At 32.3% G+C, this 25,592-nt stretch overlaps 3 protein-coding genes across 5 annotated transcripts; 1 reads left to right on the forward strand and 2 right to left on the reverse strand.

Annotated features, from left to right (window-relative positions):
• Window positions 1-240: 240 nt before the first annotated feature.
• LOC100786287 (phosphoglucan phosphatase DSP4, amyloplastic) lies at window positions 241-8,031 on the reverse strand. 2 transcript variants are annotated; one of them, XM_003536246.5, is made up of 14 exons: window positions 7,737-8,031; window positions 7,577-7,640; window positions 7,454-7,498; window positions 6,661-6,763; window positions 6,032-6,108; window positions 5,863-5,939; window positions 5,670-5,750; window positions 4,279-4,411; window positions 3,253-3,312; window positions 2,573-2,629; window positions 2,184-2,279; window positions 1,170-1,229; window positions 913-1,020; window positions 241-590 (listed from the first exon to the last, which is right to left on the reverse strand). In XM_003536246.5, exons 1-14 carry the CDS (start codon window positions 7,760-7,762, stop codon window positions 462-464), a joined length of 1,116 nt encoding a protein of 371 aa, XP_003536294.1. In that variant the 5' UTR covers window positions 7,763-8,031; the 3' UTR covers window positions 241-461. The 2 variants fall into 2 exon arrangements, with proteins under 2 accessions (XP_003536294.1, XP_040861771.1); XM_041005837.1 differs by having other exon boundaries at window positions 7,454-7,640; window positions 7,737-7,976.
• A 1,084-nt stretch (window positions 8,032-9,115) lies between these two features.
• LOC100787360 (SEC12-like protein 1) lies at window positions 9,116-15,301 on the reverse strand. Of its 2 annotated transcripts, XM_014763290.3 has the most exons (11): window positions 15,189-15,301; window positions 14,730-15,006; window positions 14,093-14,193; window positions 13,316-13,448; window positions 13,111-13,202; window positions 12,718-12,817; window positions 12,555-12,627; window positions 12,321-12,441; window positions 10,328-10,447; window positions 9,793-9,863; window positions 9,116-9,689 (listed from the first exon to the last, which is right to left on the reverse strand). In XM_014763290.3, exons 2-11 carry the CDS (start codon window positions 14,904-14,906, stop codon window positions 9,493-9,495), a joined length of 1,185 nt encoding a protein of 394 aa, XP_014618776.1. In that variant the 5' UTR covers window positions 14,907-15,006; window positions 15,189-15,301; the 3' UTR covers window positions 9,116-9,492. The 2 variants fall into 2 exon arrangements, with proteins under 2 accessions (XP_014618776.1, XP_003536296.2); XM_003536248.5 differs by lacking the exon at window positions 15,189-15,301 and having other exon boundaries at window positions 14,730-15,123.
• A 2,675-nt stretch (window positions 15,302-17,976) lies between these two features.
• LOC100786818 (probable U3 small nucleolar RNA-associated protein 7) lies at window positions 17,977-24,911 on the forward strand. The gene is made up of 8 exons (XM_003536247.4): window positions 17,977-18,233; window positions 18,560-18,625; window positions 18,713-18,802; window positions 19,275-19,407; window positions 21,139-21,257; window positions 21,743-21,810; window positions 22,435-22,483; window positions 23,775-24,911. Exons 1-8 carry the CDS (start codon window positions 18,177-18,179, stop codon window positions 24,798-24,800), a joined length of 1,608 nt encoding a protein of 535 aa, XP_003536295.1. The 5' UTR covers window positions 17,977-18,176; the 3' UTR covers window positions 24,801-24,911.
• The last annotated feature ends 681 nt before the right edge of the window (window positions 24,912-25,592 follow it).

Raw genomic sequence — 25,592 nt, forward strand, 5'->3', positions numbered from 1 at the left:
TAACTTTTACAAATATGCATTGAATTTGGATCCGACAGTCATCTTTAATTAAAAGTAATATTCTTTGAATTTGAATAATGTAGAAATACACAATTGAGTGGAAAAAATTAACATTTAAAGTGAATCCAAATTAAATTCAAGTTAAGTTTTAACAATACTTTATTCATTCATTAACCATTAATATGTTGAATTCACATATTCCGAAAACATTATACAATTACTTCCACATCTATGAGGATATAAATGTAAAACTCATTTTATAGCCACATTCTATTTCATGGTACATTGAAATTTGAAGGTCATGGTGCTATTTAAATAATTTCCAAGACATTTGATTACTATGGAACTCAATAAACCGCAGGAACCCAACATATTGTAAGGTTTAGATTAATCTTATTAGGTAACATGTATGCGCGCATCTAGTATTTTTCATATCAACAACCACGTGAATTGATGGTTCACTAATCCTCATCAGGACAAGCTTCAAGAAACTCCTTTATTCTGAGTTGTTCATCTGTTGTGAGATCAGGATCATCAGCCGTCAATCTCTTCCGAAGAGAGGCACGAACACTGCTTGTATCATCAAGGACCTGTTCGGAGAGGATGAAATATGTCAAATCAATAACAGAATTCTCCACAAACTTATAATAATGGCTTAGAGGTGAACAATGGACACATAGAGTTAGATGGTCAAGTAATGCAATGGGCAGCAAAATCAAAATCCCTTCCCATGGAGAGGCTCTAGGGGATAAAAATTATCATGTTTGTGAGAAATATATGTTGTGGTACATTGTATAATTCTCAAGTACTGATTTCTAGCTTTAAGCTTCCAGCAAATTCCTAGGATTCAAAGGAGTGAGTTACCAATCACAAAATTTCTTTTGAGCTATTTAGTTGAAATTTCAGACTTACTTGAATAAAATTGTTGACATGGCCATCTTTGTTGGGAGAGGTTATAAGCTCATCGCTGTTGCATGTCCATTCCCCATCAACAATGTACTTGTACTCGTAGAGTCCTTCCTGGTAAATAGGACAAGAAAATTATTTCTCCTCAATCTATTGTTTTAATTAGAGCTGGTGATCAGATAAGTTATTTGATCATTCATCAATATAAGACCAAACTTTAAACTAATAAGTAATAGCAGCCCGGCCTTAACAGGTTCACTTACAGGCAATTCCCTCTTGAGAAACCACAAACCCTCTTTGTCATCAAAATTTAGGGGTATTCTCTGAAAAGAGATCAAGATAAAGTTAAGATTTAGCATGAACTCATATCAACAAGGCATGTATGTTCAAAAGATAAGAAGTCAAACTATGCAATTCAGATTATTTTAAAGATAAAAAGATTTTGAATACGAAAGGAGACTTCATATCATCCTTTGAGCAGATCAGTTTCGCAAGATGTCAGAAGTAGTTAGGTCAACTTTGAACAGCCAGGGACCAAACTGCCAATTTCTACAGATATATTAATTTTCTCCTATTTGGTCTGAATTTCTTATGGCAGCAGTGGTAAGAAAAAAATGGCAACATAAAAAAAAAGCAACTATAAGCTACTAATTTTAAGGGCCTTGGATAAAACGTGTCATCTACATAACAAACGTAGATACTTTACAGTGTTTTTTAAAATCTGAAATAGGAGTTAAACAAACTAGATGAAAACACACTTCCAGGGTATACAGATGAGATCACAAGTGACAATGAAGAAAAGGAAAAGAAACATGAGAAATGGGGATGGAAATTGGCCAAGCATATACTTGTAGTCTAGACATTCATCAACCAATAATTTCTTATCTAAATAGTCTGAATATATGCAATAGATGTAATGACAGCATATTTTTCCCTTCTCAAATATTTTGACACTGAAACATTAGCCACCTCTGATTCAAATTGTCAAAAGGACTCTTGCTTGAGTCACAGTCACAACAAAGATCCGCAAGCTATAGTTCACAGCATTTTAAGATATTCTTTAAGGTAGTGAATATACAACACAAATCCCAACAGGAAACCAAAGACCAAACATGCAAATATGTTTCAAAACAAAATGATAAATGGCTGTAACTGAAGCAGTTAATGATGATGGTGCTGTATGATAATATTTCCATGTGATGTATTGAACTTTACATGCTCTATAATAGAGGAACTGAGACATTTCTTAAACCTAAACAGGAAATCTCAATTATCACCTGCCCCCATCCAATATCAAGTCCTGAAATTTCCACGGTAGAGCAATTTTTGTCTTCCCATGACAAAGTGACAGACTTCTTACTGAGGCCTGTAAGCTGATTACCACAAATAAGTAATGGTTAATGATAAAAAGTCACTTAAAAGGTTAGTATTTTAAAAAAAAAAAGAAGAGGAGAAGTACTAAAAGCATACTGATCCAATAAAAGATAAAAAAACAAACTGAAGAACAGCATCAATTAAATCATCATCTTGAAATTTCACAATAAATTATGTCAGCTTTCAAGGCGAAAAAGACTTATCAGGAAGATCACACCTGTAATGGAATAACAAAAACAGCTACCACTCAAATTGTAAACCACAATAAATATATAAAAACAAATTGACTTACAATATCAGCTGTTGCACTTTTAATGGCATCCAGTTTTGGAAAGCACGACCTTTTGCTCTGCAAAAAAGGAAGGGGAAAAAAGGCTCAAGAAAACTTAACAATAACTCAATCTCATTTCTCTCTTTACATCAATTGCATTTAAAACTGGTTCAGAAGAATTATAACCCTCACAAATAAAACTGCTAGAATGAAAATTCTAAGACATGCAGAGAAAAAATAATGATATTAAATTAATTTCTTAAGGTATACACAATTAGAAAATATGCCACAAATTTTGAGTAAAAGAACCCAGGAAAATAAAATTTTAAATAAGAATGTTCGTAAACTAGATGTAAGTAAACTGCCCAGTTCCATGATTCACAAATACCTAAGTTTAGTGATTCAACTATAACTGTTGAAGAATCAATAATAGCTAGACAATCATTATGCATAGAAATCACAAATGCCGTGAACTCAATTTGAGTTACCTGTGAGTTAAAGAAATTAATGGAACAAATAGGTTAACCAAACCTAAAATAAACCTTTGTTGAAAACCATTGAGAAGAAAATCAAAATGGAAAGTAACTATTTTGTTTAATCCAATAAATAAGGAGTACAGAAAAACATGCATATTATCTACCAAGAACCCCCAATGCATTTAAAATGTGAGACAATAAAAAGGAAGTGTTGAGCATAGTCACCTGAAGTAGTGTATGAGCCTCGTTAAGTTTATAACCCAGAACCCAAAACATATAAGCCAACTGAGACAAAACAAATTGTTAGTAAATAACCTATAAACACAAACCCCAATGTGGCAGAATTACAAAACAGATCAATCATTACACATGAAATGCCAACATATTTGAGAAAAAAGAAAATTAGAACCACTGACATTTTCATCTCTATCTTCCTGATGATTTAAATGATTAGGTTGAAGTTGAATAATTTTTCCTCTCGTGCAATCTATTTTTTGTTTTTGTTTTAATTTCTATTGATCAATATAATTATGAAGTTATATAATAAAGTAATAATGAGTATACAGTCCACAAAACTCATATTTTATGTTTATACTTCTCCATTGAGAAAATAAGAAAATATTGATTTTAGGATTTCTTTTCTACCCTTTCTTTATAAAATCATGGCCAGATTCAATAAACATCTATAGATAAAATTAGGAGTGAATACAACCATATGGCATGGGTCCAATCCATATCAACTCAAATGATTCTAGTAGTCCAGAGCCAAAAAGATGGACATTGGAAAATAAAAGGGTGGCCCAGTGCATAAGGCTCCCACTATTGTGAGATCTGGGGAATGGGGAGGATCAGATGCACATAGCCTTAACTGTGAGGGAAGAGTTTGTTTCTATAACTGGAACCTTTGACTAAACGCATGGCAAGGCAACAACCTTACTATTGTGCTAAATCAAGTTTGATCTATACACCTGCTTGAAAATTCAATTGGGAGATGAAAATAAAAACTTACATCACTGAAAATGATTTATAGGTGTTTCTTTCATATCAACCTATTTAAGTGAAAACCTACTGAAACCATTCAACATATGAGACTGTGAGAGGTTATTGAATACATTCGACACCACTCCTTTCTGTATTTAACTTATTAAATGGGAAATTATTTCCTTTACCTTACCTAGATCTAACCCAAAACATTTCAGGTAAATATTCTGTGAGTAACTTGCATCACATAAAAGAAACCAAGAGACATACCGCAACAGCTGGAGCTCTTCCAAGTCCAGCAGTGCAATGTATATATGTTACACCTCCATTGGAATTTATTGCCTTGTATAATTTGCTAACTACAGCTGGAAGCCGCCTCCGTAGATCAAATGCATCAAAGTCCCTGCTACATCCATGTTAGATCATCCTATAATGTGAAGAAGAACATGACAAACAAAGCCAACATAATGTAAAAGGCAGAATATATGATCCCTGTTTAGTTACACGCCATGAGTAAATAGAAATGCTAGTAATTACACAAAATGTACAACATATACATAAAGCAGAAACAATTAAATTTTACATGTATGTACTAGGAAATTAGGAATTATAATATAAAGGTGACATTACCAACTAGTCTTATGCAAAAAAACACAAAGAATTACTTGAGTTTTTGGATGATTCACAACCTAATGCCTAAATCTTAAAAATATTCGCAACAATTTCACAAACATTCTCAGTTTTGATTTGGGGGGTGGCAGGGAGTTATGACTTATGAAAATATCAAGCTAGTATCTGTTTGAGCAGAGGAAAAAAGGAAATGTAGAATTTAGTTTACATGTGATAGGACATTCAAAGAAATGTATCATAAGAATTCATCACAATTTTGTAGGTTTATATTATCAATATCAACAACCAAACAAACTTTCATCACCTTCATATTTGATTGCATATTTACACATACAGAATTAGGATAAATATTACTAACAAACTAACTTAAAATGCAGACAGAAAACCAGGATTTTATTCCCAAAAAGCTCCCCAATGTGAGTAGGACTACACATTATTGCCTCACTCATAAAAAATAGCATTTATTGCCATAAAAATGAGTAAGTAGAATATGACTTGAACCATACCTGAAGACATATAACAGTACATAATTGTGAGGAAGTTACTATATGTGACACTATACGTGGATGATCAAGATTTAATGTTTAAGTCTCCGTGATAAGATCTAATGGTAATGGTGCCTAATATTCATTACTCTTATTCTAACAAAAAAAATGCTTTCTCATTTGATGTCTCCTATATATGTGGTAACTTTTAAATTGATTTTTTGATATATCCATGAGTTGTAAGAAGTAAATATATTTAGAAAATAAAACAAAGTTACATTTTCTTATGCAGGAATTATTCTACCTATAGTTTTAAAGAAGGATTTCATAGCATAAGAATTATCCATGAGGATATTATTAAAATATTTATATAATATACTATACCTCGCGAGGTTTTGTATCACATTATCAAACACACCATACCAATTTAATATCACAGTATTCAAAGCCTCCTTTAGTCCTTTCATTGTTTTTACTCCTGCTAAATTTAAACCCTATAATTTCTTTGACAGCTATGATATAAAAATGTCATTACATAACACAAACCTTATCTCAGCACGCAAGTGTTGAATGTCATTGCATGTCTTGGCATATTCTCGTATGGCATTAATATCAACTCCAAAATATCTAAGTAGTTGTAAAGAAACACAATGGTTCACTAGCTAGATTAAATATGAGGTATTTCATATTTGTCTCAAATACTGAAAGTGAATCTTATTAAAGAAACTGATTAGGATACTCAAGGTCTGAATCTTGTTGTAAGCAAAATATAGTTTTCACTCCAATTCTACGCAACTTGTCTACATCTTCAGGAGTCTGGTAATTTGAGGGAGAGAAAAAAATAGAAGTCAGGACCAAACTAGATTTGACAGAATTCGATCAGGTATCCATAATTGAATAAAAAATACCTGTAGGCATGATCCCACAATCAAGTCTGGACGGATGAAATTATAGTTCATTCCTAATTCATGCCTATAAGTCAAAACTGTGAAGCACTTCGTTAGAAAGGGTTAACAACATTAATTATTCAAAGAACAAAAAAATAGGATGAGCAATTGAGTGATCCTTTAGTTAATCCAAACTATTAGCTGAATATGAATAATTGAATATTACAAACCTAACAATGTTAGAATTGATTGTAGCAAACAAAATGAAGGTTTATTCCCATAATTTGAAATACTTCATCACAGTTTACCCCCAAAAAGAAATTACAATTCACCAGAGAGCTTCAAGCTAAAGATACTCTCAGTTTCCCCCAAATTGTATTCCAAGTTTTTTACTTATCAACAGTAGAACCACAAAGTAGGAAAAGACCAACAAAAGTAGATCAAATGGAAGATAGTCTAATTCAAAGAGGCAAACAAACACCGAAAAAAAACTTAGGAGAAAGACAAACAATTAAAAAGGCCTTGCTCTAACTGGACTTATATTGAAATTTTGGTTTCTGTTAGGGCTTAATGATGTTTGATCAATGTTGCAACTCCATCTAGCAGGATTAGGCAACATCATTGTTGAACAAGAAGCAGAAAAAGATTACCAGCACCCATGGCTTCTGTCATGTTATGACTATATGTCTCAGACTTTTCTTCCTCCTTATCGGCACTACTTGTGTCTGCACTTGGTATAGAACCTGAGGCAGCCTGCAAAAGAAAAATGTCAATCATATTCTCTAGGAAACACAAGAAACACAAACAGCAGAAACCGATATAATATGTCCGCTTGCATAGTCAAACCTAAGTAAGGATTGAAAATTTAACAAGCCAAGTGACAAATGATGCTCCTCTTTTTAGGTTTTAATAACCTGTACTGCAATATCTCCTTGTTTTATTTACATTTAATATCGTTCATGTGCCTGCACCAAAATGACAAATCGTACAACTTTCAAATGACTACACCCACATTGATTCTGGTAGGTTCCCAAATATGCCATGAAGATTCCATGATTTCCACACATATTCACAGGTTGTCTAATTATTCCAGAAGCTCATAGTGTATTCCTCAGTCCTCGCAAAAACTGATTCAGCTTTAAGACAATCCAAAAACCAATTCTATAATCGTATTTAAGGGTTACTGACATTATGTAAATTTTTTTATTTATCGACAAATGTTAGTATGTTAAAATGTTAGTTTTTGTTGGCAGACGGATCCAACCGGCGACTTTTCCTTCTTTCTTTCTCTCTTAAACATCCAACCCACCTTATATTTCTGACATCATGTAATACTCTAACAGCTTATAATAGATTGAAAGGACGACAAAAACAAGATTCTAGAAGCAACAATACCATCATTAAGATTGAAGATAAAAGAAAAAAGAGTATAGTTATAGATACCTTGAGGGCCATAGTTGGATATTGACGAGAATTGTTGACGAAACCCTGTATGGAGAATTGAAAAAAGAGGGTGTGAGAGAGAAATAAGGAAGAAAAAAAGAAGGAAAATGGAGTATAGCATACCAGGGAAAGGGGAAGGTTCTTGCGGTGGCGCGTAACAGGTGTTTCGAAGGGCAAAACAGAGAATCTGGAAAAAGAAGGAATCTGATTCTCATTCGATTCGATTTGGATTATAGAAATAAAGAGATGGAATGGAGAAAGGAAGAAGGATTAACAAACAAACCGAGAAAGATTCCGAAGACAGTTCATTTTTGAGTTCAGTGACAGTCCCTGCAGCACTGCACTGGGTTGGGCTTGATATTTATTTCTTCTTGATGGGATTTTATTATTTATTTGTATTTGTAAAGAGTCAAATCAAAAGCAGAAAAAAAGGCAAGACCCTTTTTCTCTCTCTATCGTGTTGGATCACGAGTGGAGTTCCAGAGCTCACACCCATGCCAAAACTTGCGTTTCTTTCTGAGCTGCTATTATCATATTCTATTTGTGGGTCCATTTCTATTCACCTCCGTTGGCTCAAAAGGGCATTCATTTCTTGCTGAATTAGAATTAATCATTTTGAACTTTTAGTTTGATGAATCTCGTGATTTTAAAATTTGATGATTTTAATTCATTCGTCATATTTTTTTTTGTTGATTATTACTTTATAAACGTTGATTAGTTAATCACTAATGTGATACACTTATATTTTGTTATTAATAATTAACTGTGATTAATAAAATTATTAAATTGGATAAAAATCAAACCTTCAACACTCCTCCAGTGTCATCAACAAACCTTGACGTTCTTGGATGTTTCACGTGGATTTGTGATGAGGTGTTGATCGGATTCTTCACTCTAGGACAAAAAAGAGTTCAAGCAAATCTGGGTTGGGAGACACGTAGATCTGGGACAAGAGGGTTCATGTGTTTACTGTAAGACATTTATTTAGTTTGAGCTATGCACATGTATGACGTTAATACATGAAATACTGCATTTTTTTTTCAAATTAAAATTCATAATAATGATGATTTTTTATTGGTTGAAAATATTTTTTTATATCAACAATACATAATCATTAAATTAAAAAAAAACTTGTCACATTTGCTTTTCAAATTAAAATTGTTTTTTTTTTGCACTATTCCAATTTTCATCCTTCATCATAAATAATTTAATTATATTTTTAGTTCTTATAATTGAATATTTTTTTTATTTTTATATCTTACATATTTATTTTATTTTTAATCTTTAAAGTACTTTAAATAATCAATAATGATTAACAAGTGACTCTTAATCAAGTAATTCAAAATTCAAAATCTTGACTAATCTTTAAATATAAAATAAATCATGTTAAAAAAAATATATTCATTTGTCCATAGATATAAATGTAATAACATCATAGAAATGAGAAGACACATTTTCTTAATCTTGTAACTTTTTTTTTATGAGTGGAAAAGTAGAGAAGAGAGACGACAAAACCAATACTAGGACCTCACTTAAGAGTGTCTCGTAAAATCAGCAAAACAATCAGAGAAAAGAGAAGTTGGACATTGATGCAAGATAGTCAAATCTTGCTGGGAACTTGATTCAAAGGTTCCCCCCCTTTTTTTTCTCTAACCAAAGGCATAAAACAAATATAAGAGGTTATTATCATTATCATTAAAACAAGAAACAAAATAAGAAAAAAAGGAAAGATATCCACAGGCGTGCCTCTTCAAGGGATCCCATCACATAGCTACAAAGCAGCCTTGCGTGTAACTTGTAAATTTAAGGAAGCTATTTGATTATTCCTAAAGTTTCTATTAAAATTACATATCAATAAGGCCTTTAGGTTCATAATTTTCACCCCACAAAAATAGAAGTAAATGCTTGTAATAGTGCCTAACTCTATAAGGGCTTAAATAAATGTTGATACCAGTAATAAAAAAAATAAAAATAAATGTTGATACCAGTTACAGCTTCCAAAACAGCACTGAAGACTAAAATCAAGAACGTCTGTGTGATCACATATCTACTGGCCCCCAAATATTTTGATCATCATAAGACTGGGGATCTTTTAACACAGGTTTAAACCTTGGTCTTGCTGGTTGGTCTTTGCCCATGGGAAAGTTCCAGAATGAATCAGAGTTCTCAAAGAATATGTAAAATGCAACAGCTGATGCTAAAAATAGTCCCAATAGCACCAAATAGATCTGCCATTCTGCAGGTTTGAAAGGATATTGAAAATGTCAAATTGAATAGACATTATTGCACGGCGTTAGGATGAATAAGGGATGCATGCATGCGTGAGAGAGAGAGAGAACCTTTCCAATCTTTAGGTACAGTCAGCTTAGTGACCAGCGCTCCCCATTCTACTGAGGTTGTAAGTACAACCCTGAACAAGAAAAGACCATATGAGTAGGCAAGACCAAAATAATAGATTTATTAACTGAATGTATTTATTTTTTTAAGTGTGAAATTACTGTCTATGATTAAGAATCAGAATCCAATACTAAAAGCCAATCTGCAGAGGCATGTTAGATATAATTTATTAAAAAAAAAACAACTTAAATTCCTTTATAAACGGCTTAAGCTTTCATCAGGTCAGCTTGGTTCTCTAGCACCAAGGTTCAAATTCAAAAATCCATATTTACTCTGGCTAATGATCTGATGAGAAAAAATCCATTGCTAACTCCAAGGTTTGTACCCAATGCATGTTCCAATATTCAAATGAATAGCTTAATCCCAACTTTGTGCTCAATATTCAAAAAGAAGGAGGTTTCAGCAGTTTACTAAAACTCTACATAAGTTTATATTTATCAGAGGTGCCAAATTAAACCAATAGAGCATAGAAATTACCTTTCCCCGGGACAGAACTCAAGCGATGCAATATTTGTACCCAGGTGCAGTCTCTTGCTATAATGGTATATCTGCATTTTCTTTACTTCAACTACACATATGTCTCCATCTTTACTGCCCCTGAAATTACAGAAGTATGATGAGCTGAAAAAATGCTGGAGACATATTATTATCATAGATTGTAATGTGATATACAAGTGAAGTGTAAATCACATCACAAACTTACAGGCCTTCAAATGTTTTAATCAAAATATTTTAGTAATTTTTTTGGTGAATATACTATAGTAATTTTATAGAGGATGTACCCCACAACAACATATTTAAACATTTTTTTATAGTTATAAAACAAGCAATCACTTACTCTTCTTTTAACAGCTAAGCCCACCAGCCACATCCCAAAAAAAAAAAAAAAAGACTAAGGGTCTGTTTGATTTGTTAAAAATTATAGTATTGGCAGGACAAATATTTTTGTTTCATGTTTGATTTGAAAAAGGATTAAGGGCCAACACAAATCAAGCAGATGAGAACAGAACAACATCTCTAATTTTTGTTACTCAGAAAGCCATGGGAAACTTTTTGTCCCAGATACAAAATATTAAAAAGACACATATATCCTTATTTTTATCTCTTTAATAACTGAAAAGATAGTAACTAAACCAACATAAACATTGAAAAAAGGAAACACCATATTTTTTTTGTTCTAATCTCTCTCTTTCTTTATTTTGATAAACACATTAAATTTGATATAATTGTTTTAAGATAATTAATATTAGGTATTTTAGGAAACTTTATATTATTATATTTGTGTTGTCCATTATTCGTCAAATGAAGTACAAGATAAGAAATTGTCTATTAACTTATATCTTTGTCCTGTGTTGTTCTTTTTGTCCTGTTCAGTATCATATTTTTAACAAATCAAACAACCCTAAGGCATTGATCCTAGTGGCAAGCTACAATTGAAAAAAACATAATAAGATATGTCATTTTAGTTCATGCTGTTTCCAAGGAAATGAATTACAGTCGTCAGTTTTGAAAAGACTATTAGGATTCTAAAAGGAAATAGGATCAAGCTAATAGACAAAAATGAGTTTTATGTGCACTCTGCAGTCAACTTTTCAACAGCTTTTTATGCATTAAATTGGAGATACAGTAAACACACAAAATAAAGAACTCTGCAGTTATGCAGAAGAAAATGATTATTAGGTAGTCTATCACCCAGATGACTTGTGGGTGCAGAGGTCAAAAAATGATTCATAAGAAGACACTCAAAGAAGGAATTAGAGCTACATTAACATAAATGCAGTGCTGTAGATCAGAAAGAGACAAAGTAATAAGATGGAAAAACATGATCAATTCTAACATTGTTTTCTTCATTCCTTCACAGTTTTAAGGAGATGGCCAAAATCACATTCCCACTTTGGTACCCAAATGATTTAAATACACTAATATAGACACGGTGTTCTATAACAATTAAGAAAGTGAATGGCTTTATTACATAAGGAGGACTCTACACGGAAATCTGAAATTCAAAGTAAGAGTAAAATTCAATTTTCAAAAAAACTTCATTAAACTTTTTTGTACTTAGGTATTCATTGAAGAATGCAATTTCAGCTCTTTTCAATCTCTTCCACTCTTCTATTGAAGTTTTAGTTTTGATTATGATTGGGAGGTTTGTTTACCCTGGTCAACATTTTTAGATTGGGATATTAAATTCCTACATTAGATAAATGCATGGGGCAGGGGGATACAAGCATTCCTTCTAGCATGCAGACTGCTGAGTATAACAGAGGGAATTGAGTAGAAATTTTATTGGCCCAAACAAAAGAAATAAAAATTCTAAATCATTTACTTGCTAAAGATGTAAGATGTGAAATAGTCACAGAAAACTATCTAGATAAATTTTGGAAATCAAAACTGACAAAAAATAAAGGTAGAATGTTGACCAATGACCACACATAAGCCAAAAAGTCCAAAGATAACTGTAGGTTCTTACAGAGAAAGGTATTTCCCATCATTGCTAATTGACATTACTGAAGCAGACTTTCTAATCAGCCTCTTATGCCCAATTTTATTCCATGTGCTAATATCATAAACCGCAGTGACAGAAGTATCACCTGCTCAAAGATAGAAGTATCTATAATAAAGGCCATGCTTTGCTGGTCAAAGAGATTTGGAGAATATACAAATTAATACTATAAAATATACTAGAAACAAGATAATCATATACCTTTTTGAACAGAGCAAAATAAAAATGGTTTGGTTCCGTCCTTGGAAAATCGACATAATTCAATCTTTTCATCCTAAAGAGACAAAAGGAAATATTTGGATTAAGCGATACAAGTAACTGCATACAGATCTTGCCACAGGTTCTTAAATCAAATGCACCATACCGAGTTGCGAGACAAAGTATTCAAAGGAACACCATCTTCAGTCTTCCAGATTCTTGCTGAACCATCAGTAGAAGTTGAAGCTAGAAATTCTGAATCTAGACTGAAGTATGGAAAAAATATGAAGGACAATATAGTAAGTATCAATATCATCAAAGTTTCAGGATTAAGATATTTACAATGTGACATACTTTTATTTTCTAAGAGATCATATCCATACGGTCACGTTATTGCAGGCATGAACATGCGAAGCAAAATTATCTTATCTGGTGGTAAAAACTCCAAATAAGATTACAATAGTTACCGGCTTTATCAACTATTTATTACAATTTTACTAGCTGTATGGACTAATGCATCCTTTAGCAGGATTCAAATAGATTTGTTTACTATACCAACCTAAAATCCATATCCTGAACTGAATTGTGTGCTCTAGGTTCATCCAAAATCACACGCATACTAGGCCACTCCATGATTCTGAGATGTCCATCCTACACTTGTCAAAGACAGAAGTCAAACATACGAGATCAAACTTGAAAAGGAAAAACTCAAAGTGCTGACTAGAAAATAAAAGCGATTGGTTGGATTCTAAATTGATGCTTACCATTCCGCCAGCAGCAAATTTAGACCCATCAACACTAAAAGAAATACATTTCTGAGGACCAATACCCTGTAGAGGAGCCAGTTCCTTAGCCAACAACTTCATGTTTGTTTCACGACCATACAGCTCAAACAATCTACAAGCCATGGGGAAATACTTCAATCTATATATGTTCAGTTCAGTATAAATTAGAATTAAGAACCATGGGAGGATATCATGTCCAGGACTAGACATCCAGAGGCTAGAGCATGAAGTTTGTAGGCTGCACCAGACATGTGCAGGTGGTCAAACATCAGGACCGTATACGCTTTGATATCATATAGAATTGAGAAAGAAATAAGTCTAACTCTACCTCAAAAGTTAATGCCAAGGTCATTATAAAAGTGTACTTCGGCCATAAACCTAACTGATGGAGGATCTTAACACAGTATCCAAGGATGGCACAAATCATACTATGAAAATAACTCAAGGAAAAATTCATCTATCTATACTTAAGAAACAACAATAACTATTGTGTCAAACACTCCCTAGTTCCTAGGGGAAAAAAAGGAACAAGAAACTGTCAGAAATAAATTTGGTAAAACTGAGCCTACAGTTTTATCTTGTACTTTGAATATTTAAAGGACGATAAAATGTTGGAGTCTGGTTCTTAGATTATTGAAAGTGGCAGTAACTGCTAATTTTATAAATGCAAGTTGAGACACGTCATAGAAGTATTCAAATGGATGAATACATATAGAAGAATGTTTCAATCCCGAAACCCTTACAAAAGAAACTTACTTGCAGCTACCATTGCTGAGAGCGCACACAAAATCATCCCCACTTGGGTGAACTGTAATGGCAACAGGATCACCTTCCTCTGCTTCCAACACATAAGTGGTCTGAAATATCAAAACAAAAACATCGTTAAAGCCGAAACTGAAGCCCATCCATACTTTGCTTCCATTCAGCAACCCAGAAACTCAACACTAAAAACACTTTTCAACAACAGAATTTGTTCATAATATCTACTTCCACCAACCATCTGCTTCAGAGAGGAAAAAGTAAACAGTTTCTCAGCCAAAAACCAAAAAGTATATGCACAAAAAGGCTCATGCTTTTTCAAATGACTCACTCCACAGAATCTACATGCTCAGACATATTCTATTTCAGCTTAAAACCAATTGAGACTAATTAAAGTAGTCCAATAGATATATAAGCCACACCCCAAGAAAGACATACACAAACATAACACATAAAGAACAAAAACAGTTTTTCAACTTACAATAAAAAGGGCCTGCATAAAACAAATTATGTTTCAAATGGGTCACTCTATACATAATATAGCATAAATTACACACGCACATGCAAACATAACACAAAACACACACACACACACATAATATGTGTATGGATATTCAGAGTTTTAGAGAAATACCAGAGGAGAGGTAGACAAAGAAGTGGTTTTGGGATCGAAGGAGAAAATCTCTAAGAGAGAAGGACAAGAACTGCCACGTCTGGACCTTCCCAACACCACCAAATTCAAATTCTCGGGCCTCCGAATCCACGACCCACACGTAACCGGACCCTGCGGTGACCCTGCATCATTCCCCATCGAAAGAGTTCGAAAATTGGATACCCAGATCGCAAGTTCACTTCTTTTTTCCAATTGGAGTGCAACAAATGGAGCTCTTCGGAGATCGCTGAATTGGATTCTTCGGCAAATTTTAAATAGAAATGTCAGAGACGAAAATGAGAGCATCTGAATAAAAATAAAAGTCAAAAGAAGATAGAAAGAGCTTTTGCCTTGTTTTATTTAATCGTTAATTGATTAATCAATGAAACAAGGCACAGCCTTATTAATTAATGTCACGCCTTCGAAAAAGACATGTCTCACCTTTTTTTACGTGATATTGTGTTTTAAAATTGCTGAGTATATGAATGCATGTATGTTCACAGGGTTTTATGAGGATGATGCAACTTTTGCTTAAACGCAATGTGAAAATATGTTTAGGGGAATTTATATATTAAAAAGATGAAAGTTGTTTAATTTTCAGGGTTGAAAAAATTGAAGCGATTAGTTTAATGAAGGGAGAGATGGGTCCGTTAATGCAACAATGATGGAAGAAACAAAACATATTGTCAACTATGGAGATATTCGCTTAAGATTCCGCGATGTGGTTGCTGTTTGCCGTATGCTGACAATAAAACAAGTTGGTGTTCCCAATCCCATAAACAATGTTGGATTAGATTTGGAAACCAAGTCGAGCCTGATTTTTTTTCTTTCTGATATATAATATAAAGTGGTTTACATTGTTTTGGGTATATGCAAAGGATTATTTTACAAGTAAATGTATCATGATAAAATTCTTTACCGATGTGGAAATATGAGTTTGTGATAATTATATTAACATTATAATTAGAATTAGAATTATTTAGAATACAATCACACAACACAAGTGTTCCTCTAAAACAGAGGAGTTGGTGCAGCAAAAACAAGTTTAGGGTATGAAATCAAAAGTCATGAATCTCACTTGCGAATGGTAGAGAGCAACAACCCTGAAGACGACAAAGGGACGCACCAGCACGACAATGGTAGTCAGAGAAAGTATAGAGAAGGTTTATAAGTGAAATTGGAAGATGGGGTTTTGTATTTCTAGTTTTCTGATCGAGTCACACGTTGTTGTGGATGTTAGATTAGATGGACGAGTTTATCTCTACTTAGTACTTAATCTGAATTTTGGTAAACAATAAATTCTCATCTTTTACAAAATGATCACATAGGATAAATTTATAAAATTTTATAAAATTTGGTTTTAAAATTATACTAAAAATGACTTCTAATTAATTAAGGGTGAATTATTTTGTTAGAAATTAGGCTTTTCACATTGAAAGGTTAAAAAATACATTAATAAAATACCTTTAAAGTACCTTTCTTTTAATTATTCATGATATTTATTATAATCTTAAGCATCAATTAACACATTAGACTTTCAGCTAAACCATCAAATTTAAGTCTGGAGTATTTAATAAGGATAAATACTCAAAAGTGAGGAGTAATTTATTGTGTCATAATAAATTTTACTAGTATTGTTTCTAATAAAAAATAAATGTGATTTGTATAAAAAAAATATTAATATTGATTTTATTTAGAGAAAAAGGTTATATATTGACATTATAAATAATTTTACACAATAATGTAATTAAAATTTATTATATATGATAAATTTATTAACTTTTATAATAATTTAAAAGATAATTTATAATTAAATATTTTATACCATATGGACATGGACATTAAACTTTTTAATTTATACTAATAATAAATAATATCAGCACAAGGTAAATTTACATGCACGAAGAGATGGACTGATTTATATTGGTACAAATCAAGTTCATTCTTATTTGAATTTAGTTAAATATATTAATGGTGTTACATTAATTTAATTGCATATTATCATATTTTGGTATTTTTTTTAAAACTTTTTATATAATGTAATGCATGAAAAATAAACTTTTCTTGTATATTATCAATAAATTTATAAAAATGTTTTTTTATTAATCTTATTGCGAAGTCATAATTATATATTATCTTATTTTTTGTCAAATAGTATAAAATTAAACAATAAGAAGAAGATTATTGAATCATTCTTATTTTCATATATTTAAAAACATACCTCACATTAAATTTAATATATATATTTCCCCAATATTATTATAATTGTTATACTAATTTTTTACAAAAACTTATAAATAAACAAAATAATAATAATTTTACAAAATTAATTTTATAATCATAATTTTTGTTATATGTATCGTTAATATTATAAGAGATATGAAAATTAATAATTAATATTACATTAAAGAGTTAAATAATTTGGGATAATTTTTTTTCTTTTTGCACAATGATTAATAATTATTATGAAACGGGGAGAATAAAATATAATTAATAAATTATGAAATAGATTTTTACTTGCCATATGTTCTGTGTTTGCAAATTAGACTTGAAGTATAGTTTTAACAAGGGATTAAATTAATCAATTAAGTGAAAACTATTACATAGATATATGAAATATTGAGGTAAGTCCCAAGTTATCATATTACGGACCAAAATGAGAAAAACCGGATAACTTAAAATGATTAAAATGACAGTGAAATGTAGAAACTAAAATGATTATTTACTTTTGATTAGTTTCAAATAATATGTACTTTTTTCACGACTTTAATCATTATTAATTAAGTAAAATTATATTTTTAGTTCCCTAATTTTCAATTTTGATTTTAGTTTTTTAAATTTATTCCTAAATTAAAGATTGGATGCGGCGTTTTTTTTTGGTAATTAACGGTTCAAATCTAGGTTTCAGAATTACATTTATAGAAAATAAAGAGGAACTAAATTCATAAATAAATTAAAAAAAATAAATAAGAGGATAAAAAATATAATTTTACCTATTTATTATTAATATTAATTTTTCATTGTCAGCCATTAAAAATTACTATTAATATAATTTTTTAAATAATTATTTAAAATTTTAATAAATTTATCTCAGAAAATGATCTATCATTGGATTACAATTCGAGAATAAAACTTATTTTTGTTATTAGGATGACTTAATAAAATAATGATTAAAAAATAAAATATATTTTTCTTCCCATAAATATCACCAAACTAAACTTTATCACCCATACCAAAAGAGATTAGTCCAAAAAAATAATCCATGAAATTTTGGCATAAATAATTAATAGAAATTAGGTGGTAGTATACACATGCGAGCAGCGAGGTCAAAATCGTTTAAAACCCTTAAACCCTGCGACGCCGTTTCTCGTCATCTCTCTCTCCGGTGCTCCGTTGTCCGACGAGACCGAAGCCGTGTCTCGTGAGCAGATGGGTGAGATTAAAGAGAACGTTCCTCTTCCGAAGACCAAGCCTTCCACTGAACAGGTACTTCAGCAACGACTTTTATGGACCCTAACGTAACTCATGAATGCTTCATTCAACTTGTGTTTTTTGTTCCTATACTAAGCATTGATCAATTGGTAGTTCTGAGTATTTTTGCATTTTTTTTTAAATAAACGAATACAGACGCAAAAGGTAGGCATGTTTTGGATCTGGTTGAATTTATTTATTACACTTTTGAACTCACAATTCATATTGAGGAATTGTCGTAATTGTGTCTTAATATTCTAGTATAATCTTATTACTCTGTTAAACATTGAGCATGCTGAATGTTTGGTATCTCTGCATTGATTCACTATATTGCTTTGCAGGACGTTACGGATGAGCTAGACCTGAGAATGAAGAAGTATCTTAGAGGAGAAGGTGCTAATTTGGAGGTATAAGACAATGAGGTTACTGGAATTGAGACATCAGTACTTGATAATGGAATCTCTTAATCTTAATTTGTAAATTATTATTTGCAGGGTTTGAAGGATAAAAAGCTGAAGGGTCAACTAGCTGCTAAGGAAGACTTATATGGAAAATCTGCTAAAGCTGCTGCTAAGGCTGAGAAGGTTAATTATTGAATTTATCTTTTATATTATTTGATTTTACGTATCATATATAAGTGGGTTATTCTGAAGGTTGTTCATGGGTTTGGATGAAATATAAGCCCTGTGCAAAATATTGATGTGGTATGTTTGATTGCATAATTCATTTAGAGCTATGGTTTGTAATTGGATTTTTCATTGACTGGCCCGATTTGATGCATAAACCCTGTTTGAGTGTTTTGCTTCATGGTGGGTCATTCTTGAGCCTAGCCAAGTCTAATATTTACTGGCATAGGTTTTACATGATTAATGAATTAGTTGAAGCTTAATCTCAAAATTCGGTGTGAAGAGAAGTTAATTAAACCTGATTTGTATGCAACATTTATGCAATTAGTTAATTAGGATGTTAGGTTGTTGTCAACATTGTAGCTCAAATGGCATTCCTACCCTTAATCAAGCCTTGTATGTTAAGAAAAGTAGAAATTCAATTATGCAGTGGCTTATGCCTAGTGAAGGAGGTTATTTGGAGGCTGAAGGCTTGGAGAAGACATGGAGGATCAAACAGGAGGCAATAGCTCACGAAGTAGATATCTCAAGCTCAAGGAAACAATATGATATTATTTTACCAGGTACTATTAATGGATTGTTTGTTATTAGTATCTTAGGTTAGGTCGGACTTGTATTTCTTTTGTAACTTGTAATGTTAGTAATTAATTTTTCATTTTGACCTTTTCAATATTTTGGTATTGTTGCTTCAATCAATTTTTTTCACTAGTACATCATGTAAATTGAAATTTCTTGACGTTCTTTTTTTAGAGAGGTTTTGTATTGTTGGAAAAAGCCACCTAAATTGTGGTCACCCCTAGATAGAGGGTGTGTGTTGAAAGTCCCACATGGCGAGTAGCTGTGAGTAAAAGGGGACATGTTGAAGTTTCACATCGACTAAAAATAGTGTCAAGATAAACTATATAAGTGAGGAGCAATTCTCGCTTTACAAGCCGGTTTTGTAGGATTGAATTAAGCACAAACCCACTTTTTGACATGGTATCAAAGCCTATCCTAGATGGATCCCTATGTTTGTCACGCTCTAGGCAGGTAACCTTGAGCGTGAGGGGAGATGTTGGAAAGAGTTGGAAAGAGTCACCTAAATTGTGGTCACACTTAGATAGAGAGAGTGTGTTGAAAGTCCCACATGGCAGGTAGCAGTGACCAAAATGAGGCATGTTGAAGTCCTACATCGAATACAGATAGTGTCGGGATAAATTATATAAGTGGGGAGCAATCCTCATCCTACAAGTCAGTTTTGTAGGGTTGAGTTAGGCCCAAATCCACTTTTTGACAAGTATTAAGGATAAGGGGAAATCGAATTAGAGTTTATTTCCTTAATTTTCATCATCGCTTGTTGATGGCATACAGCAATTGCATATATGGTCTTTTCTGGATCTGTGGTTGAGCTAGGATACTATCTATGCTGTTTGGTTGTCAAGAATGTGAGATCTTATGATATAATATCATAAAGTTTGTGTATTTGTATAGAAGTAGCCATGCATTGGGCTTGAATTTGCCTCTGGAGTGTTTACTGTTTGTGCATGTGAAGGGGTAGATTTCTGGACTCTGATTTATTTTAATGTTCTCTTGGAATTTTATCTATTTATGAGTCATAAAGCATTTATTTATGGGTGGCAAGAAGCATGTATTATACCACCCATAGTTAGTCTTGATCTAGTGAATATTGAACACTGATTATTGCCTGTAAGTTATTTTATGGGTATATTTTACATATAGTTCAATAACATTATGAATTGTTAGGGCATCATATGTGAAGCATGATGTATGTATGTAGTTTATTTCTTTTGTTCTTGCATTATGGAAAATCCAAGTTCCTTGGTTGTGAAGCCCAACCATTGTGCTAGGCCAGATAGAACTTTTACAGTCAATTCAAGTGCATATGAATTTTAAAGCAAACAAGTTCAGTAACTTAAATCCTGACTCCTATTACTGATAAGCCCTCATATAAGAGATTTCTACTCCCTAATTGTATTGCATTTTATATTAAATAGACAATGACTTTAGTTTCAGTACAAGTTATTGAAGCAGTATACTGTATAATTAATAGAGTTACAGAGAAGTTTATGCTTACTTGATAAGTTTTTGTTTTAATTCTATCACAATACAAATTATGTTTCTTTCTTTTGGCCTTGTCCATGTAACAGCTTTGCACAACTTTGATTTGTATCTCGTTTAATCTATTATACTTTATTCTGCAATATAATGATGCATAGTTAGTTGCACACTGGAAGCAATTTTATTGTTTTCTTGATCTTCCATTTATTGCATCTCTTTACAATCCATATCTGCAGAACTTGGTCCGTACACTCTGGATTTTACTTCAAGTGGCCGGTATATGGCTGTGAGTGGTCGTAAGGGCCATCTGGGAATTGTGGACATGATAAATCTGAGCATAATTAGAGAGTTTCAGGTATGCTCAGTCCTAGTTGAGCTCACTATGTGGGGTTTTACTTTTACTAACTAATAAATTGTTAATATTTTTTTTGTTTCAGTCTTTCAGAACATTGTTTGTTTTTTCTCTCTCTAGGGTGATGTTCATCATGGCATCATTTAGTGCTGATATTGACTACATATTTTGAAGCATTGTCTTTACTTGTCTGAATAAAACATTAAGGATGCATTTGTCTTAGCTTTGAAAAAGTGATTTTATGATAGTAATTTTTTAGAACCTATTGTTTTTATTTAGTTACTGAAAAAACACTAAAACAACATTTTTTATGACATTTTCCCTTTTTTTAATATCTAATTACTATAAAAATTTTAAACATGTTTTTAAATTGTTATTTTTCTTTTAAAAATGACCCTAAGTTCATGGTAGCAAGGAAATGGTTACAATTGACCATATATTTTATGAATTTATTGAGTTTTTCAGAAAACTGTTTTTGATTTTTTCAGGTAAGGGAAACAGTGCGTGATGTCGCATTTTTGCATAATGAGCTCTTTTTTGCTGCTGCCCAGAAAAAGTAATTTCTCTTCCAGTCTTTATTTGGTATTTAACTGTTTACTCTAAGCTTTTGTTCCTTGCTGTTCCAATGAAAGCACCTCTAAAATTTGAATAGTTTTTTTTTTCTGCGGGGGGTATGTTGGGAAGTTTTAAAAAAAAAGTGAAATGATAAACTTTAACAAACAAAAAAATGGGGCAGGGGACCTCAATTTGTATGATGCACCCTACCTGCACCTGGTATTCAAACTTGCTGACATTTACTAATTACATTTGACTTTGAAAAAATAGCATAGTTTACAACATCAATGCATCATTTTTATAGTTTTTCGTGTCTTATAGTTAATGTTGGCATGCTTTTAGGATTAATTTTTTTCCCCTTGAAGGTCAAATGAAGTTTAAACTCAACCTTAAAAAAAAGAAAGTTTAAACTCATAAGTTTCTTTTTGCAAATGCTTTTGTTTTTTTCTTATATAATTCCATGTTCTTCCTGGTTATTTCTTCAAAATGAAATATCAGACTTATGCGCTTTACATAAACCTTTTAAGATTTTTACTTTTCTCTATCTCATTTTTTGTGGTAGCATGATGAGCTTAAGACATACTGTGTGGTTCATGTATATGACTAGAATATTCAAATTTGACAGGTACCCATACATCTATAATCGAGAAGGCACAGAACTTCACTGCCTCAAGGTTGGTATATTGCCTTTGTTATTATTTTTTTTTTTTTTTGAGTTTGAGCTATGCATGTATTATCATCGTCTAGAATGTTTCTGCATATACTGATGCCTGATGAGCACATGTTTGTCTTTGGGGCTTGTACCATTCATTTTGGTATGCTTAACTTTTAAATATCATATTTAGTTGATTTTTTTTTTCCTATTGTCATTCATCTGAGTGTTCATTAAAATCTTTTAGTACCTAGAAATCTGATTATGACGTGTGGATCCAATACCTACTAGAGTACTAGTGCTGCTTCAGATTGCAATTAATCCTAATTTGAGCACTGTTAGGAGAAAGGGAAGGGGAAACTAGTTAGGATATTAATTAGTTGGTTAGTTAGAGGTTAGTGACATAAATAGGAGGATTCAAGGGAAAAGATTTGTTCTGTCCTGTATCATTTTGTAGATTGAGCACTTGCTCTTTGTGAAAGGAAAAATACTTTTTGAAGAGGAAACTTCTGGAGAGATCTCTCCTTTGTTTTGTTCTTTTGCAACCAATCAAGAAATACAATATCTCCTTTCTAATTCGAGTTCCTAAAAGGCGCCCCTTCATTTATTCAGTTAGGTTGGTTAATTCATGCTGAATATAGGCTTTGAGGCACCACTAGTGGAACTTAATGAGGGCATATATAGAGAGAGAATGTGCCAAGTGAGAACTCGTTTTTGTGATTTGTGAGAAATGAGAACTATAATTTAGGCCATTAAATCGTATTTGAATGATCAAGATTAAAAGATAAATGCACAAACCTTTTAGGCAGTCATGTGATCACTAATTAACTTATGATCACCATCCATATATGGTTGTATGACCCATATTTATAGTCTTCAATCCTCACAATAATCAAGAGTTCTCACTTGATGCACCTCCTTATGAGTATGGATCAACTTATATGAGAGGGATAAACTTACACCGCATAAAGTCAGCAACCCTTACACCCCTTATATATATTTCTCACAGTAACCAAGAGTTCTCACTTGATACACATACACCTATATATATGGAATTTGATTTTTATTGATCTAACCATCCAGTTATAGCTATATATTTCCTTGATTGCTTGTGTTGAGTTTTGTCAAATAATTGAACAATTATAAGAATATAAAATAAGGGTTCTTATTACCATCTATTTTAAAACTAAAAAGTGTATATTACGTCAATTTTGATGTATATTAATGGGATATGAAATAATTTTGGTTTAAAATAAGATTTTGGACATATGGGATGCATCCTTATCAGGATGATTTGTTTCCTTTTTCTCCAGGAACATGGTCCAGTGTTAAGGCTTCAGTTTCTGGAAAACCATTTTCTCTTGGCTTCAATCAACAAGTTTGGACAACTTCGTTATCAGGACGTTACAATGGGTTCCATGGTCGGTAATTTTCGAACTGGCTTAGGACGTACAAATGTAATGCAAGTGAACCCCTTCAATGGGGTTGTTTCCTTAGGTCACTCAGGTGGTACTGTTACCATGTGGAAGCCAACCAGTGCTTCTCCTCTTGTCAAGATGCTATGTCATCATGGGCCTGTCTCAGCACTGGCATTTCATTCAAATGGCCTCTTGATGGCCACTGCCGGGAAAGATAAAAAAATTAAGCTTTGGGACTTGAGGAAATTTGAGGTTCTTCAAACCTTACCAGGTCATGCAAATACTCTGGATTTTAGTCAAAAAGGCTTGCTTGCTTGCGGTAATGGTTCATTGATACAGATTCTGCGTGATGTTTCTGGTACACAAAATTATTCCAAGTATATGACTCATTCCATGGTGAAAGGTTACCAGATAGGAAAATTGGTATTTCGGCCATATGAAGATGTTCTAGGCATAGGGCATTCCATGGGCTGGTCTAGTATTCTTACTCCAGGAGCAGGAGAACCCAACTTTGACTCATGGGTTGCAAACCCGTTTGAAACTTCTAAGCAGAGGAGAGAAAAGGAAATACGGTCTCTTCTTGATAAGCTTCCACCTGAGACTATCATGCTGGATCCCAGCAAGATTGGTACGGTGAAACCAAGAAGAGAGAGGCCAACAAAGCAAGAGAGGGAGGCTGAAATAGAAGCTGGCGTTGAAGCGGCTAAGGGCATGAAACTGAAAAAGAAGACAAAAGGAAGAAACAAGCCAGGTAAAAGGGTACAGAAAAAGCAAGAGGCAGTTTCTAGAGTGAAGAGGCCCTACTTGGAGCAGAAAATTCAAGAAGAGGAAAGCATATCAAGAAAGAAGCAGAAAACTAGTGAGGATGTTGAACTACCAAAATCACTACAGCGCTTTGCTCGTAAAAAAGCATCATCATGATTTAACTGTCCAATAGAGTCTCGTATTCGTCTTTACTTTCCATCCTGTTGATTTTAAGCTTCTTGTTTGTATTTTTTGTTGCATTTCATATTTGTAGCCTTTTTAGCCTTTGATGTGATGTTTTCGGCCTTTAAAGTAAAGGCATGTCCAAATTTTGCCTTACCGACCCTTGATTAGAGTCTTTTTTAATATTATAAGAATCTTTACCTTTACATAAAAAATTGACGGGACCGAATGTTTGGATTGATAAAAAGAGATGTAATAGAATGGAATGAAATAAAACAATAAAATAGAGTAAAACATAGTATGATAATTTTTTTAGGATAAAATGTTTTAGTTTCTATATTTTTAGCAAAATTTGGTTTTAGCCTCTGTAATTTGAAATAATTAGTCCATGTACACTGATGACCGAGAGATAAAATAGGAATTAAATTTACTTAAAATAGGTGCAGAATTTAATTGCCTTGTATATGTTTATATTTTGTTTTGACCTAACTGGTTGGATTCAAGTCAATATGGGCCAGGTCTTAGATTATCCAAAAAAAAAAAATTGGAGGGAAAACATTATAAATTAAACCTAGTTAGAAATATCAAATTAAATATTAGATCAACCCAAACACAAATGTGAGTATATCTTAAGTTATTGATATAAGTTAGGAAATACAACAACTGAAAATAAGTCAAACACAACAACTATCAATCCAAAATCATTGATTTTGAATAGTAAGTGTGAATATATCTGAAGAAGAGAGGACGAATCATTGATTTTGAATAGTAAGTGTGAATATATCT

The sequence above is a fragment of the Glycine max genome, chromosome 10 (genome assembly GCF_000004515.6).
Source record: "Glycine max cultivar Williams 82 chromosome 10, Glycine_max_v4.0, whole genome shotgun sequence".
Taxonomy (NCBI): Eukaryota; Viridiplantae; Streptophyta; class Magnoliopsida; order Fabales; family Fabaceae; genus Glycine; species Glycine max.